Source organism: Felis catus, chromosome C2, assembly GCF_018350175.1.
Source record: "Felis catus isolate Fca126 chromosome C2, F.catus_Fca126_mat1.0, whole genome shotgun sequence".
NCBI classification, from domain to species: Eukaryota; Metazoa; Chordata; class Mammalia; order Carnivora; family Felidae; genus Felis; species Felis catus.
The window spans coordinates 124310963-124325430 of NC_058376.1; the positions used below are offsets into that span (position 1 = coordinate 124310963).

General features: G+C 37.4%; 1 protein-coding gene across 3 annotated transcripts in view; it reads left to right on the forward strand.

Annotated features, from left to right (window-relative positions):
* Positions 1-14468, forward strand: part of PIK3CB (phosphatidylinositol-4,5-bisphosphate 3-kinase catalytic subunit beta) — a 186066-nt gene that overhangs the window by 102541 nt on the left and 69057 nt on the right. For all 3 annotated transcript variants that reach the window (XM_011286143.4, XM_045037520.1, XM_045037521.1), the window contains exons 7-8: positions 1929-2099; positions 3471-3548. In XM_011286143.4, coding sequence (XP_011284445.1) covers positions 1929-2099; positions 3471-3548 — 249 coding nt within the window. The remainder of the gene's footprint in view (positions 1-1928; positions 2100-3470; positions 3549-14468) is intronic.

The window sequence follows — 14468 nt, forward strand, 5'->3', positions numbered from 1 at the left end:
TTCACATTTTTAGCATGGCCCTGAATTCTTGTGGTTTAGTAGGTAGAAGGTCTAAAAGCAGTTATAACTTCTCTGCTTTGAGAGCTATGGCATTCTAACAGTCAACACTTGAACTCTAGCCCATGAGACGAAGAAGGAAGATGAAAAGTATTTGGTGGTAGCGTAGGAGTGTTGACTTCTTTATGTTTTGCCATCCTTTAAGTAGCCTTCTGCTTCTTTAACACTTTTTTTTTAAACTTTAATTAGTGGAGGGTATATTGTTCTATTCAAACTAGGATTTGTTATAAAGAGAAACAAAGGCTTGTATACGTTTTTGTACAGGGTCATAGTGAAAGAGAAAATATACCATGTACTCAAAGGAATGTGAAGGAGTGGAATGGTACATATTTCATAGTGAAAAAATTTTTATTGAATATATTTAGCATAATATCATCTAACTGCCAATTACAGACAATTCTGGATCTTTTTTTTTTTTCAACGTTTATTTATTTTTGGGACAGAGAGAGACAGAGCATGAACGGGGGAGGGGCAGAGAGAGAGGGAGACACAGAATCGGAAACAGGCTCCAGGCTCCGAGCCATCAGCCCAGAGCCTGACGCGGGGCTCGAACTCCCGGACCGCGAGATCGTGACCTGGCTGAAGTCGGACGCTTAACCGACTGCGCCACCCAGGCGCCCCTGGAACTTTTTTAATTTCAAAAAATTGTACTTCTTGGTTCTGAATTGAATACAATATGTTGAATCATACTTTGTCTGTATATGAAATTTATTCTTCTGAGAAATACATTAGGTTTCTTTCTTCTCAGCTTGTTAGGAATCTTGGTAATGTGAATAACCACTCCTTTCTTTTTTTTTTTCTTTTCTTTTATTAAAACAAAAAATTTTTTAAATATTTATTTTTGAGAGAGACAAAGCGTGAGTCAGGGAAGGGCAGAGAGAAGGGAAACACAGAAATCCAAAGCAGGCTCCAGGCTCCCAGCTGCCAGCACAGAGCCTGGTGCAGAACTTGAACCCACGAACCGTGAGATCATGACTTGAGTCGAAGTCGGACGCTTAACTGATTGAGCCACCTAGGCGCCCCTCCTTTTCTTATATGTCTTTGGTCTCATTGAAATAAAACAAAGCATCAAGCTCAGATGACCAGTATGTTTTTAAAAGGAAGATAGTAATGGCTGTCTGGAGCCCTGTGCTGTAAAGGTACCAGGCTTCCCTCAGGGATCCACCGGAAAGTCTAAGTTGACTATCTCAGGATGTGAAGAAATGGCCACATGTGTACTACATGTTCACTTGTCCTGACTGATTGGTCAAAGCTTGCACTGTGTTATCACAGTCTCTCCTGATCAAGTCCCACCCCTAGAAAGGTGAGCTGATAGGTCAAACTGTCCTGTATTAAGCACAAAGAAAAGGCAAAACATCTACACTGAGGTACATGTTTCTTCAGGGTTTAGCAAACAAACAAAGAAACAAACAAACAAAAAAGATAGATTTAAAGATGCCAGGAATGTAACTCAGCTCTTCTGATTTTCCTTTCATGTATTAAAAAGAGGAAAATATCTTTTATAGGGTTGTTAGGAAAATTAGCTATAAATAATCTTATGTTCTTAGGTGTTCAATTAATGGTAGCTATTTTATGTTGTGGTTTTAATTTCTCATATTCTTGATGTTAAGATATATTTTTACAGTACATTTGATATAGTGGTGTTCATCTTAATTTTGTTCTTCTATCAATTTACGTTTTTGTTTGTTTTTGTTAAGTAGGTTCCACACTGGGTGATGGGTGGGTGTGGCAGGGCTTGAACTCACAACCCTGAAATCAAGGCCTGAGCAGAGATCAAGATTTGGACTGTTAACCGACTGAGCCACCCAGGTACCCCTTGATTTAAGTATTTGCTTGAAAATCCTTACCTTATTCTTTCCTTGCCACTGTAGTATATCCGGAACTGTGTAATGAATAGGACCTTGCCTCATTTTATGCTTGTGGAATGTTGCAAGATCAAGAAGATGTACGAACAGGAAATGATTGCCATAGAAGCTGCCATAAATAGAAATTCATCAAACCTTCCTCTTCCTTTACCACCAAAGAAAATGCGAATTATTTCTGTAAGTTTCATGTGTGAATTTTTGGTAACCCCAAAAGCATGTGATTTTGTTTTAGGTTATGTGCTTCAGCCTCACACATATTTTCTCTGTTGATTTTTTCTTCTGTGAAAACCAATGCAGATTTGCCAAAGATCAGTTACCATTTATTGGTAATTTTCTTTTTCTTTCTCTTTCTCTTCTTTCTTTCTTTCTTTCTTTCTTTCTTTCTTTCTTTCTTTCTTTCTTTCTTTCTTTCTTTGTAATTATCTTTCTAACTACTATCCTTTTTCCTCAGCGCAAACTGCATATAAATATAAATATGTTATTTCTGGTTTTGGCGTTCTTTTGGTGCCACAGAAAAATGTCACCAAATTAAAAATTTCTTGAGATTACAGCTAAACATAGACTTCAGGGAGCAATTTGAGACTTTCTAGTAGAAAAGTTAGACGTGCAGAAATAGTTGGTTTACTGGTATAGTTCATTTCTATCAGCTTAGCTATGAGAGTGTTTTTGGTGTAACTTGCCTTCTTCTTACTGAATACTTTTAGAATTTAAATATATCAAAAATACCATCTTTTCCAGAATGTAATATATTTATATAAAGCAAATCTTAAATTTCTGTATCAATTGGAACAGTTAACATTTTTCAATAGTTATTCAGTTTTAACAGATTGTATATTTAATCTCTCTTGTTGAGGATTAAGATATTAGCTGTATATTTAAATGGTCAATTTTTTTAATTTTTTTTTTTAACGTTTATTTATTTTTGAGAGAGAGCATGAAGAGGAGAGGGAGACACAGAATCTGAAGCAGGCTCCAGGCTCTGAGCTGTCAGCACAGAGCCCGACGCGGGGCTTGAACTCACAAATTGCGAGATCATGACCGGAGCCAGAGTCGGTCACCCAACTGACTGAGCCATCCGGGTGCCCCAAATGATCAATTCTTAAATTGTTTTTAATGTTAATTTTTGAGAGAGGGAGAGAGACTGAGAGTGGGGGAGGGACAGAGAGAGAGGGATACAGAGGATCCAAAGTGGGCTCTGTCCTGACAACAGAGCCTGATGTGGGGCTAAGACCCACAAACTGTGAGCCGAAGTTGGACAGGCACCCCTAAATGGTCAATTCTTAATTCATCCAAAGCTTTCATATTACTTGTTTATGGTGCTTAATATAGTCACTTTCTTAACAGTATTGAAATGCTGCCAGTGTTTTGCCTAAGAACAAAGTGCTAATGGTTGTGGTGCTTATTTTAGTACATGTGACTTTCAGTTGTTAGTTCAGAGGTCTATTTTTGTTATTTTGTCAATGGACATGAGAACAGATAAGATGATTTCATTGCTAGCATAGAATATTTATTTCCCTAATTAAAATACTCTATTTCATTCTTTTGCAGCATGTTTGGGAAAATAACAACCCTTTCCAAATTGTCTTGGTTAAGGGAAATAAACTTAACACAGAAGAAAGTGTAAAAGTGAGTACTTGTTAAGATTTGAGTGTTTTTTTAATCTGCTGCATTATTTGAATAACTTACTGATACACATAAGGAATGTCACTTTGGAGACTAAATTTTAGGTATATCGGTCAATTGCACAGGATAAAATATGGCGACTTAATGTAAGACAATTAAGAATTTTTGTCTTAAGGTATTCTTTGAATAGTTGGAGATGTACTGGATAAAGTGACATTTTCCCCTGATGTATTATGTAAAAGAACTTGCTTTAGATCAGGAATTCACCAGGTACAGTTTAAGACAAAACTATAGGTCACAGGTTCCTATGCAAGCTTAACTCTGCTTTGTCAGCCTTGTTAGAGCTGCACCCAGCCTCCTTTTTCAGCCCCCTTTTTTTTTCTTTTAAACTTGCTGAACACAGAGAAAATGTAATACCATTTCCTGGAAGAAAATAGATGACTACATTGTGGACCACAAGTTGTTAACACATGGAGATTTATTGCATAACCCCATACAATTAAGTAAAGACTTAACAAGGCATTTTGTCTTAAAGTGTAAAGCATGCATTTTCCCCTATTTTGCTTGGCAGGAAATTAAGTGAATAGTTTTGTGATCCAAGAAAGAGATTCACTTAGTTTGAGATGTTTGCTGGCATGAGGACATATTCAGGAGCATCTTGCCAAAGATTACCAGTGACTTGCTTTTATAAATGGACTTTAAAGATCCTTTAGTTAGCTGTCATTAAAATAGGGCTTTTTTTTGCTTTTACATTCTCAGCTAGGTTTTAATTTTTAATGAGTGTGTTTATGACCAGTTGGCCTTTGTTTTCTGTTTTAGTGGTAATTGTTTTTTCTTTTATTTAAACTTTCCTTATTAATTTGTGTCCAGTTGCAAAAGTAGAACATGATTGTTGCAACAGGTAAAAAAATTTAAATGCCAGTCATGAAAACTATTATTGATATTTTTTCCCCAAATTGACTTGAGAAGCCTTCCTCCTATTAATTTTCTGAATAAGTTTATATAGAATTGGTATTATTTCTTCTTTAAATGTTTGGTAAGATTTACTCCAAGCCATCTGACCCTAGAGTTTTCTTTGTGGGAAGGTTTTTAATTAGGAATTTAATATCTTTAATGGATATATAGTCATATTTTTATTTCTTTTGTGTCAGTTTTGATAATTGTTTTCTGAAGTATTTGTTTTAAGTTGTTAAATTATTACGTTCATAATAGCCCCTTAAATTAGTTTTCTATTGCTGCTTAGCAAATTACCACAAACCTAGCAGCTTGAATACATATTTATTAGCTTTATTAGCTTGTCAGTCAGAAGTCTAGGTGTGGTGTGACTGGGTTTTCTGCTTATGGTTTTACAAGGTTGAAATTCAGGTGTTAGGTCGTATTTCTTCTGAAGACTCTGGAGAAGAATTTGCTTCCAGCGTGATTCAAGTTATTGGTCAAATTCAGTTCCTGGAAGTTGTAGAACTGAGGTCCTCATTGCCTTGCTGGGTCTTGGCAGGGGATTGACTGGGGATTGCTCTTAGTTACTAGAGGCATCTTTCAAGCCTGGCTCTGTGGCTCTATTTTTAACTCTATAGAAATGGAGAATTTGTCAAGCATCACATTCTTCCCACATTTTGAATCTCTTGCGGGGAAGAGCCTGGTCCCTTTTTGATGGCTCACCAATATCTCCCTTCTTCAAAGTTAGCTATGTCAAATAGTATAACCTAATCACAGGAGCGAATCCATTATATTCACAGACCCAGAGATCCTGTGGGGCACATGATTCTCTACAGTTTGTAGTGAAAATCCTAGGTGTTCAGTGAAGATTCACTATTCTCCCTGGCTGGCACTTGAATATCTTTTGACCTTTTTTTTTTTTTTTTAATTTTATTTTTTATTTGTTAAAATTTACATCCAAATTAGCATATAGTGAAGCAATGATTTCAGGAGTAGATTCCTTAATGCCCATTACCCATTTAGCCCATCCCCCCTCCCACAATCCCTCCCATAACCCTCAGTTTGTTCTCCATATTTATGAGTCTCTTCTGTTTTGTTCCCCTCCCTGTTTTTATATTATTTTTGTTTCCCTTACCTTATGTTCATCTGTTTTGTCTCTTAAAGTCCTCATATGAGTGAAGTCTGTCTTTTGACCTTTTAAGTGTGCTTAGAATTCTGTAGCATAAAGCTTTCTGATCAGTCTTTTCCTAGCCTTGTGGTGTTTCACTTTTCAGGTATGCATATTCACATTCAGTGCTGTCCCAAATCTAGAAGATGACACTAGTGCACACAGAGCTCAAGAAGCCCTCTGGTTATAGCTCTAGCGGGAAAGAGGTCTTCTAACTCTGAGAGAGAGTGAGGATCTCCCCACTTTTCCCCTCTATTATTTGTTTCTTGTTGTTTTCTCTGTTCTCATTTGCCCCAGTGTCTAAGAAGTTCTGTGGCATTAGTAGCAGTGGTGGCAGTGGTAGTGGCAGCAGCAACAGCAGTGGGGACAGGACTAAAATGCAGACAGTTGAACCTTCCTCTATGTTTAGAAGAGTTGTAGTATCAGGAGAATGGGGCAGATCCTCACTGGCTTTTTTGTTTTCCTTTCTCCTTTTCTCTTGTGCTATTTGGCATAGTTCTAGGAAGTGTGGGTGAATAAAGCCTCAGCTTTCTGGCTGGGTGATTAAAAAAAGGGGAGCCCCAGGCAACCAAAAAGTAATTGGATGAATGGAGAGTGGGAGGAGCTTAGGAGAGCAACCCCTTTAAGCTGTTTATGCTTACAGGTTTATTCCTAAACTGTACATATGTGGATCTGAGTCTTAACTGCCAACACACTTTGAGAAATGAACTGTAGCATAAACTACCACCCAGGTCTCAGTCTGGTCACTGTATGCTGCACACATAGGACAGATCCAATAGCTCTGTAAATAATTTGACTGAATTGGTATTAGAACCATAGCTTCAAGGGGCTTGTTGCACCATGGAGTCTTAACCTAATCATTGTCTGCTAAAATATATTAACATTTTCTGTAGGATATAAACAAAACCTGGAGTCCCATAACATAGTGGTCAGAATGGTCTGGGATGCAATTTAAAATTAATTGGCATATGAAGAACTAGGATGATATCAAGTTGTATGCATGATGATAATCAACAGGTGTCAGTGCTGAGATGACATAGATGTTAAGTCACTTATAAAAATGCTGCAAGTAAGGGCAAACACAATTGAATGGAATGGAAAACTGGAAAGTCTCAGCCAAGAAATAGAAGATAAAATAGGTACCATTTGGAAAATTTAGAACTGAAAAATACAGTAACTTATAATTTATAAAGTCATTGAATGGACTCAGTGGTAGAAATGTAATGAGAAGGGAAAGTCAGTGATTTGAAGATTAATAAAAATAATTTTCATTTTGAACAAAATAGAGAAAAATGATTGAGGGAGAAAAAACCCTTTACAGTCTCATATACCGTGCAGCAATATCAGAAAGTCAAACAGTATCAGAACGTTGAACATCAGAAGGTAATCTGAATTTCAGAAAGAAAAAGAATATAGTTCAGAAAAACTTTTTAAAGAAATTCTCACTGGGAGCTTTCCAAAGTCGGTAAAAGACATAACAGATTCAAGAAACTCAAATGAACCAGAAATTGGATAAACACATAGAATTTTAAGTTTAGGTACATCTGATATCACACTTATTAGTCCAATATCCTAACACTGCCCAGACTAGTTATATGGTTCTCAGCACTCTTATATTTAAACTATTAAAATATATGACCAGAGGCACCTGGGTGGCTCAGTTGGTTACGCGTCCTACTTCGGCTCAGGTCATGATCTCACAGTTCGTGGATTCAAGCCTTGCATCAGGCTTTGTGCTGACAGCTCAGAGCCTGGAGCCTGCTGTGAATTCTGTGTTTCCCTCTCTCTCGGCCCTTACCCCGTTCTCACTGTCTCTACCTCTCAAAAATAAGTAAATATTAAAAAAATTTTTTAAATAGGGGCACGTGGATGGCTCAGCTGGTTAAGCATCCAACTTAAACTCAGGTCATGATCTCACAGTTTGTGAGTTTGAGCCCCGTGTCGGGCTCTGTGCCGACAGCTCAGAGCCTAGAGCCTGCTTCTGATTCTGTGTCTCCCTCTTTCTCTGCCCTTCCCCCACTCACGCTCTCAAAAATGAATAAACATTAAAAAAAATTTTTTTTTAAACCATAAAATATATATAACCTGAAGAAAGAAACTACCTTAACGTTTTTCTCTTTTCATTTCAGTGCCAAGAACACTAAATAAATACTTGTGATATGAATTAATACATTTTAATGTAACGATCTGTAACATCTTTATTTTCTTAGTTAAAGGTAGCATAACATTCCTTCGAAAAGTCAGAACAGATCTGCTTTACAAAGTGATGCACTCCATGAAACTATGGGAATTTCAGACTATTCATATCACTGACATTTTTTTGTGACTAGTATGTACAGGCAGAAAGTAGTAGATTTTGGCCATTATTACTGAACAAGAAGGAAATTAGGTGCAGTGTTGGGAAAAGTTTCATGTCATGCCCAACACAGAAACATGTTTAATTGTTGAGTTCAGGAATGTAGTCTATCCTCCTTGCTGTAGCAGAGTGGGGAAGTTCTCTGCATGCTAAAGCCTACCTTCTCTTGTTCTCCGCATGTTTTGGGGCTTGTGCAAAAAGGGTTTCCTTGGAAGTTTACTGAAGTTGGACAATAAAACATGACTGTATTAAGCATGATGGTGCTCCAAAATTCTTTACTTTTCAAATCTTGAAGATGATTCAGACCAAGCATCAGGAAATGGGACAATTTTGACAAAATTCCATTTGATACAAGTTCAGAGTATAGTTTTTCATGTCTGCTATCATGGGAGATTCTAAGTTCAGAAAACATGTGGGTTTTTTTTTGTTTTGTTTAATTTTAAGTGTAGGTCATTTTTAGTACTCTTGTTTGTTGTTTTTAAATTTTTTCTTTTTTAACATTTATTCATTTTTGAGAGACAGGGAGAGAGAGAGAGTGAACAGGGTAGGGGCACAGAGAGAGGGAGACTCTGAGCTGTCAGCACAGAGCCCGATACAGGGCTCGAACCCATGAACCGTGAGATCGTGACCTGAGCCACACAGGCATCCCTCTTGTTCGTTTGTTTTTTTTTTTTTAATTTATTTATTTTTTTCAACGTTTATTTATTTTTGGGACAGAGAGAGACAGAGCATGAACGGGGGAGGGGCAGAGAGAGAGGGAGACACAGAATCGGAAACAGGCTCCAGGCTCTGAGCCATCAGCCCAGAGCCTGACGCGGGGCTCGAACTCCCGGACCGCGAGATCGTGACCTGGCTGAAGTCGGACGCTCAACCGACTGCGCCACCCAGGCGCCCCCCTCTTGTTCGTTTTTAACCAGGTATCAACTTGAATCATTTTAGTGAATTACTAGATTTCTCAAGTAGATACAATCTTAATGACTTGATCTTAAATCACACTTTGACTAATTATAATTAGATAATGAGTAATATTTCAACACTTTTTCAGAATATGCAGGGTCTCTTTTTTTATTGTTACCATGTCTTGGTTAGAGTCTTTATTATTATTTTTTTCTAGATCATACCCTTTGCTATTCTTGTTTATAGTTAGTACAGAACTTTTCAAGTTCATTATACTTGAGTTTTTTTTACCTTTATATCCAGCTGATCCATAGTTTTACTTCATTCCTTATATCTCAATTCTGGTAGAAGTTGGTTGATGGAATTATAACTAGCAGTTTTTGTTTTGGTTCTTTCAATACTAGCTGACATTTATTGAGTAATTATGTAGTGGACTCCTATATATTTTTGTTCTCAAAAATTGTCAAAACCAAGAGATGCTAACATTTTTCCAGTTCAGCAATTTATTGTAAGTAGCTTTTTTTAATCACAAAAACATTGAGAAACATTTATTTCTTTATAGTCTACTTGTTATTTTTTGAATAAACTATTTCATATGTAAAAGGTAATAGAATTCATAAGACTTATAACTGTTCAGGGTCACCGAAAGTAAGAACTGAATGTCACTTTTATCCTGAAATTCCTACCTTATATCCTATCATACAAAAGATACAGAATGTGTTTTTTGTTTTTTTGTTTTTGTTTTTGAATTTTTTTTAACGTTTATTTATTTTTGAGACAGAGTGAGACAGAGCATGAACAGGGGAGAGGCAGAGAGAGAGGGAGACACAGAATCCAAAGCAGGCTCCAGGCTCTGAGCGGTCAGCACAGAGCCCAATGCGGGGCTCGAACTCACGGACCGCGAGATCATGACCTGAGCCGAAGTCGGATGCTTAACTGACTGAGCCACCCAGGCGCCCCCAGAGTGTGTTTTTTGTATGTTTTGTTTTACTTAATGATTTATTGAATCTTCACAAATGTAAGAGCTAAGTGTACATGTACTTGATCTGTCTCCATTTCTCTTTCTCTCAGCATGCGCACGCACACACACACACATGCACGCACACAGACCCTATACAAAATTTTGACTTTTTAAAAAATAATTGAGAATATTTAATAGTCAAAAAAGTCAGGAGCAAGATTCACGGTAAGTATGTATTATAGTAAGATCCTCTGTAACTGCTTGATGTTGGATTACATATTTTGCTTTCTTGTAGTATACCTCATAGTCAAAGCAAAGAAAACATGATCAGTTATAATATTCAGAATCTCTTAAGATAAACAAACTAGTCACTCATGTGTTTGTAGCTCATCCTGATACTGTTGTAAATTGAGAGATATTTGTGGCTTCTTATGAAGGAAACACAGTGGGAAGTAAAGTGGGCATCATCACTCATGCCAGCATGTTTACAGTAGGTAAAATAACGTTTCACGTATCTTTCTTCTATAGAATCTTTCACTGGGTAGATTTAAAATATAATATTAAGTACAATTGAGGAAAAGTTATTCTGTAAGAGACAAAAGTAATTCACTCTCAGTTTTATACTCAACCATGTGATGGTTTATGTTTAATTGAATGGTAATATTTGAACTTCCCAAAGAAATAAATGTACTGTGTGTCTTTCAGGAAATTTTGAATGCATATTTTTTCCCCAGATTGGGTTTTGGGTAAGGTTTAGGCAGCAGGTACTTTGTTGTGCCTATGTAAGGTCAGATATAGATATGAAATCCAAGCATAAATACTTTGATCATCAGGTGAGCCTATAGTGGAATTAAAGTAGTCTTAGGGACATGACGTTCATAAGCAGGGTTCATGTGTGAATAGATGAAAACCCCCACCCTACCTCCACCTACATCTTTACATGGAGATTTGTGGAGGATCTGGTGCAAATGAAATAACCTGCATTTTTCTGGAAGAAAAATACTCTTTAACCCCTTTACTTCATCCCAGCATATTTGCCGTTTTCAATCTTCCCCACCCACATGACTTCATAATTTAGTAACAGTGATCTGACTTCATAATTTATTAACAGTGATTTATCTATATTTGGTGAGTATTGGATTCCTTTTTTTATTAGCTACATAATTTGATCTTCCTCATTACTTGCTTTCCTTATCTTATAAATAATAATGGACTAGTATTTCATTGTTCTAATGTTCTATAACTTCTCAATAGAATAGGTTGACCAACAGGAGGTATCCATCACAGCACGTCGTCTTTAGGTAGCAGAAAACCTGATAAAAAAGGGATCTTAAATAAGGGCTTTAAAATTTTTAATATTTTGATTGAATGTGAGGAAGGCTCATCTTATAGAAGAGTAAATGGCTATGCAAGTTTTCAGCAGTTAAGTAATGGTAAGAAATGTTCTTGCAGTGATGAAACAATAATTTTACATTTGAGGCTGGTTAGTCATGGTGGTGGTTGGCCCAAAAACATGTAGTATGGAGAGGAGACAAGTGATTAGGTTTATTCAGGGTATGGACCTCAGTTGTGTGTGACAGAGGGAGAGACTGGCATTGGCAGAGAGTTTTAGGGAAGGCAAAGGCGGACAAAGCTGATGGGGAAGGAAGGGAAGGTGTTGGTCATTGAAATGAGGCTAAAAATGGGCAAGGGGATTTTCCTGTGGGAGTGTCAGAGTGAGTTAGAAGAAGAAGTGGCTAGAAAGTGAGATGTAGCAATTAGTGATTTGGAGTTGCTACGGTGTGGCAAAGTCAGATTCTGCATGTGATTGGGTTTGTGGGGCCGAGGGGAAGGAGAGGAAGTACTGTGGAGATTTTGAGGTCAGGAAACTCGGAGGTCAGATGGATTGATTGCTTTAGGCATGTGGGCCCTGCCTCAACACCTCTTAGTTTTTTTCCCCTCTCATTTGGATTTTTCACATCTTGGAAAACAATTACTGATATGCTCTTTGTAAGAAAATTGAAAAACTGTACCTCCTTTGGTTATTATTCTTAAGCCTTTGCCTGTATAGCCCAGATACTTGTTCAATTCCAGACTCCTGTTATGACAGGTGTCAGTACACATTTCTTTGTGTGTGTGTGTGTGTGTGTGTGTGTGTGTGTGTGTGTGTGTGTGTGTGTTATTTTTGAGAGAGAGAGAAAGAGAGAGACGGTGAGTGTGAGGGAGGGGCAGAGAGAGAGAGAGAGAGAGAGAGAGAGAGAGAGAGAGAGAGAGAGCGAGCAAGAGAGAGAGAGAGGGAGAATATCAAGCAGGCTCTACCTTGCTTGGTTGGGATTCTCTCTTTTCTTCTCTTTCGGCCCATCCCATGCATGCAGGTGAGCATGCTCTCCCTCAAAATAAATAAACATTAAAACAACAAAAAAAAGAGGGACATCTGGGTGGCTCAGTTGGTTAAGCATCTGACTTCGGTTCAGGTCATGATCTCATGGTTTGTGAGTTTGAGCCCCTCATCAGGCTCTGTGCTGAGAGTTCAGAGCCTGGAACCTGCTTTGGATTCTGTGTCTCCCTCTCTCTCTGCCCCCTCTCACTCACACTCTGTCTCTCTTTTTCTCAAAAATAAATAAACATGATTTGCACTTTCCTGATTAAAAAAAAAAGAAAAAAGATAATGACTAGTGCATAGTGATGGAACCTTTCCTAACCTCCTGATAAACTAAAATTACCATTCATTGTGTGTTCATTAATTGATGCTCAGTTTTCCTGAGGTATCTCAGGGAGGAAAAGAAAACTTCATAATCCTGAGTTTTGTGCTCTTCCTATCTTCCATACAATTTTACTAACACTAAATTCCATCTTTTGAGCATTTCATGATAGGGCCATTTCTTAGTTGTTTAGGAAAAAATAATTATGGTTCTTATAGGCAATTGCAGTTTTCTTTACAGAATAAAGTAATTATTATTCCTATTTTGTCTTGGCCTTTAAAAATACTACTATTGTAAGTGTCTCATAGTTTAGATACTTTGAGTATAGCATAAAGGTAAATACAAAGATTTCCTAAAAGTGCTGTTGTATAAATCTTTCTTCATAATTATTATCGTATAATTTACAGAGTAAAAAAAGAATCTCCAGACTTTTTGCCTTATTTCAGGGAACACGGGAATATCATTTAAAGTACTGTAGACATAGACTTAAAAGTTGCTTAAGGCTGTGACTACTCAGTCTTGACAGTGTCTGTTTATTTTATTTATGTAAAAAAATTTGTTTAATGTTTGTTTAGTTTTGAGAGAGAGCGCATGAGCAGGGGAGGGGCAGAGAGAGAGAGAGAGAGAGAGAGAGAGAGAGAGAGAGAGAGAGACACAGAATCCGAAGCAGGCTCCAGGCTCCGAGCTGTCAGCACAGAGCCCAACGCGGGGTTCAAACTCACGGACTGCGAGATCATGACCTGAGCCAAAGTCGGACACTCAATCCACTGAGCCACCCAGGCACCCCATGTCTGTTTATTTTTTATTTATTTGTTTATTCTTTTGACACTGTTTAAAAACAGATAACCTTGAATGGTTTTTTAAAAAGTAATACAAAAAATGATTTCCATTTTCATTCATATTTGCATTAAATTTTATGAGTTTTAGATTGATTGTGAGCATTTGGTGTTATGCTTGTATTTAGGATCTTAACTTTAGATCATACAGCTATTTTGTTTGGTGCTTTCTAGAATAATATTTTTGAAGTATTTTATTTTGTGTCATTTGTTTGTTTGTTTGTTTTTGAGAGAAAGAGAGTTCGAGCAGAGGAGGGCAGAAGGAAAGAGAGAAAATCTCAAGCAGGCTCCATGCTGGGCACGGCGCCTGACACGGGGCTTGATCTCATAACAGAGATCATGATCTGAGCCCAAGTCAAGAGTTGGACCCTTACCCAACTGAGCCACCCAGGCACCCCAATTTTAAAGTATTTTAACGATAACATTATAAAATATAATTGAAAATAAGAGAAGGATAAGTCACCAATGTTCTTACTATCATAGTACAACTAGTTTTATTTGTATTCATTTCTTTGTACTGTCAAAATGTGAATATGCTTTTAGTGAGTATATATTGTATTTTGTTATTTTATTTTTTATTTAAGCTTATACAGTATAGGCTTGTACACAGTGTAGGCTTGATGATGGTTTCAAAGTAAGAAACTAAGGGCGCCTGATGGTTCAGTTGGTTAAACCTCTGACTCTTGATTTCCGCTCAGGTCATGATTGCAGGGTTGTGGGAGCAAGCACCATGTCAGGCTCCATGCTGAGCCTGCTTAAGATTGAATCCTGCTTAAGATTCTCTCTCTCTCTCTCTCTCTCTCCCCCTCCCTCCCTCCCTCCCTCCCTCCCTTTGCCCCTCACCTCCACTCTCTCTCTCCCTCTAAAATAAAAATTTTTTAAATGTAGGAAGAGACTTGGGAGACATTCCATCCATCACTTCCTTTCCAGTTTTGCAGAAGAGTAAGACAAGATCCCGAGTAAATGAAGTCAGTGGAAGTGAGCATATGATAGTAATAGTTTTTATATTTATGGTCTTGGTTTCTGTAGATCTGTTTATACATACATTGAGACCTCTTGGATTAAGTGAAAAATAGGTTAAAATAACA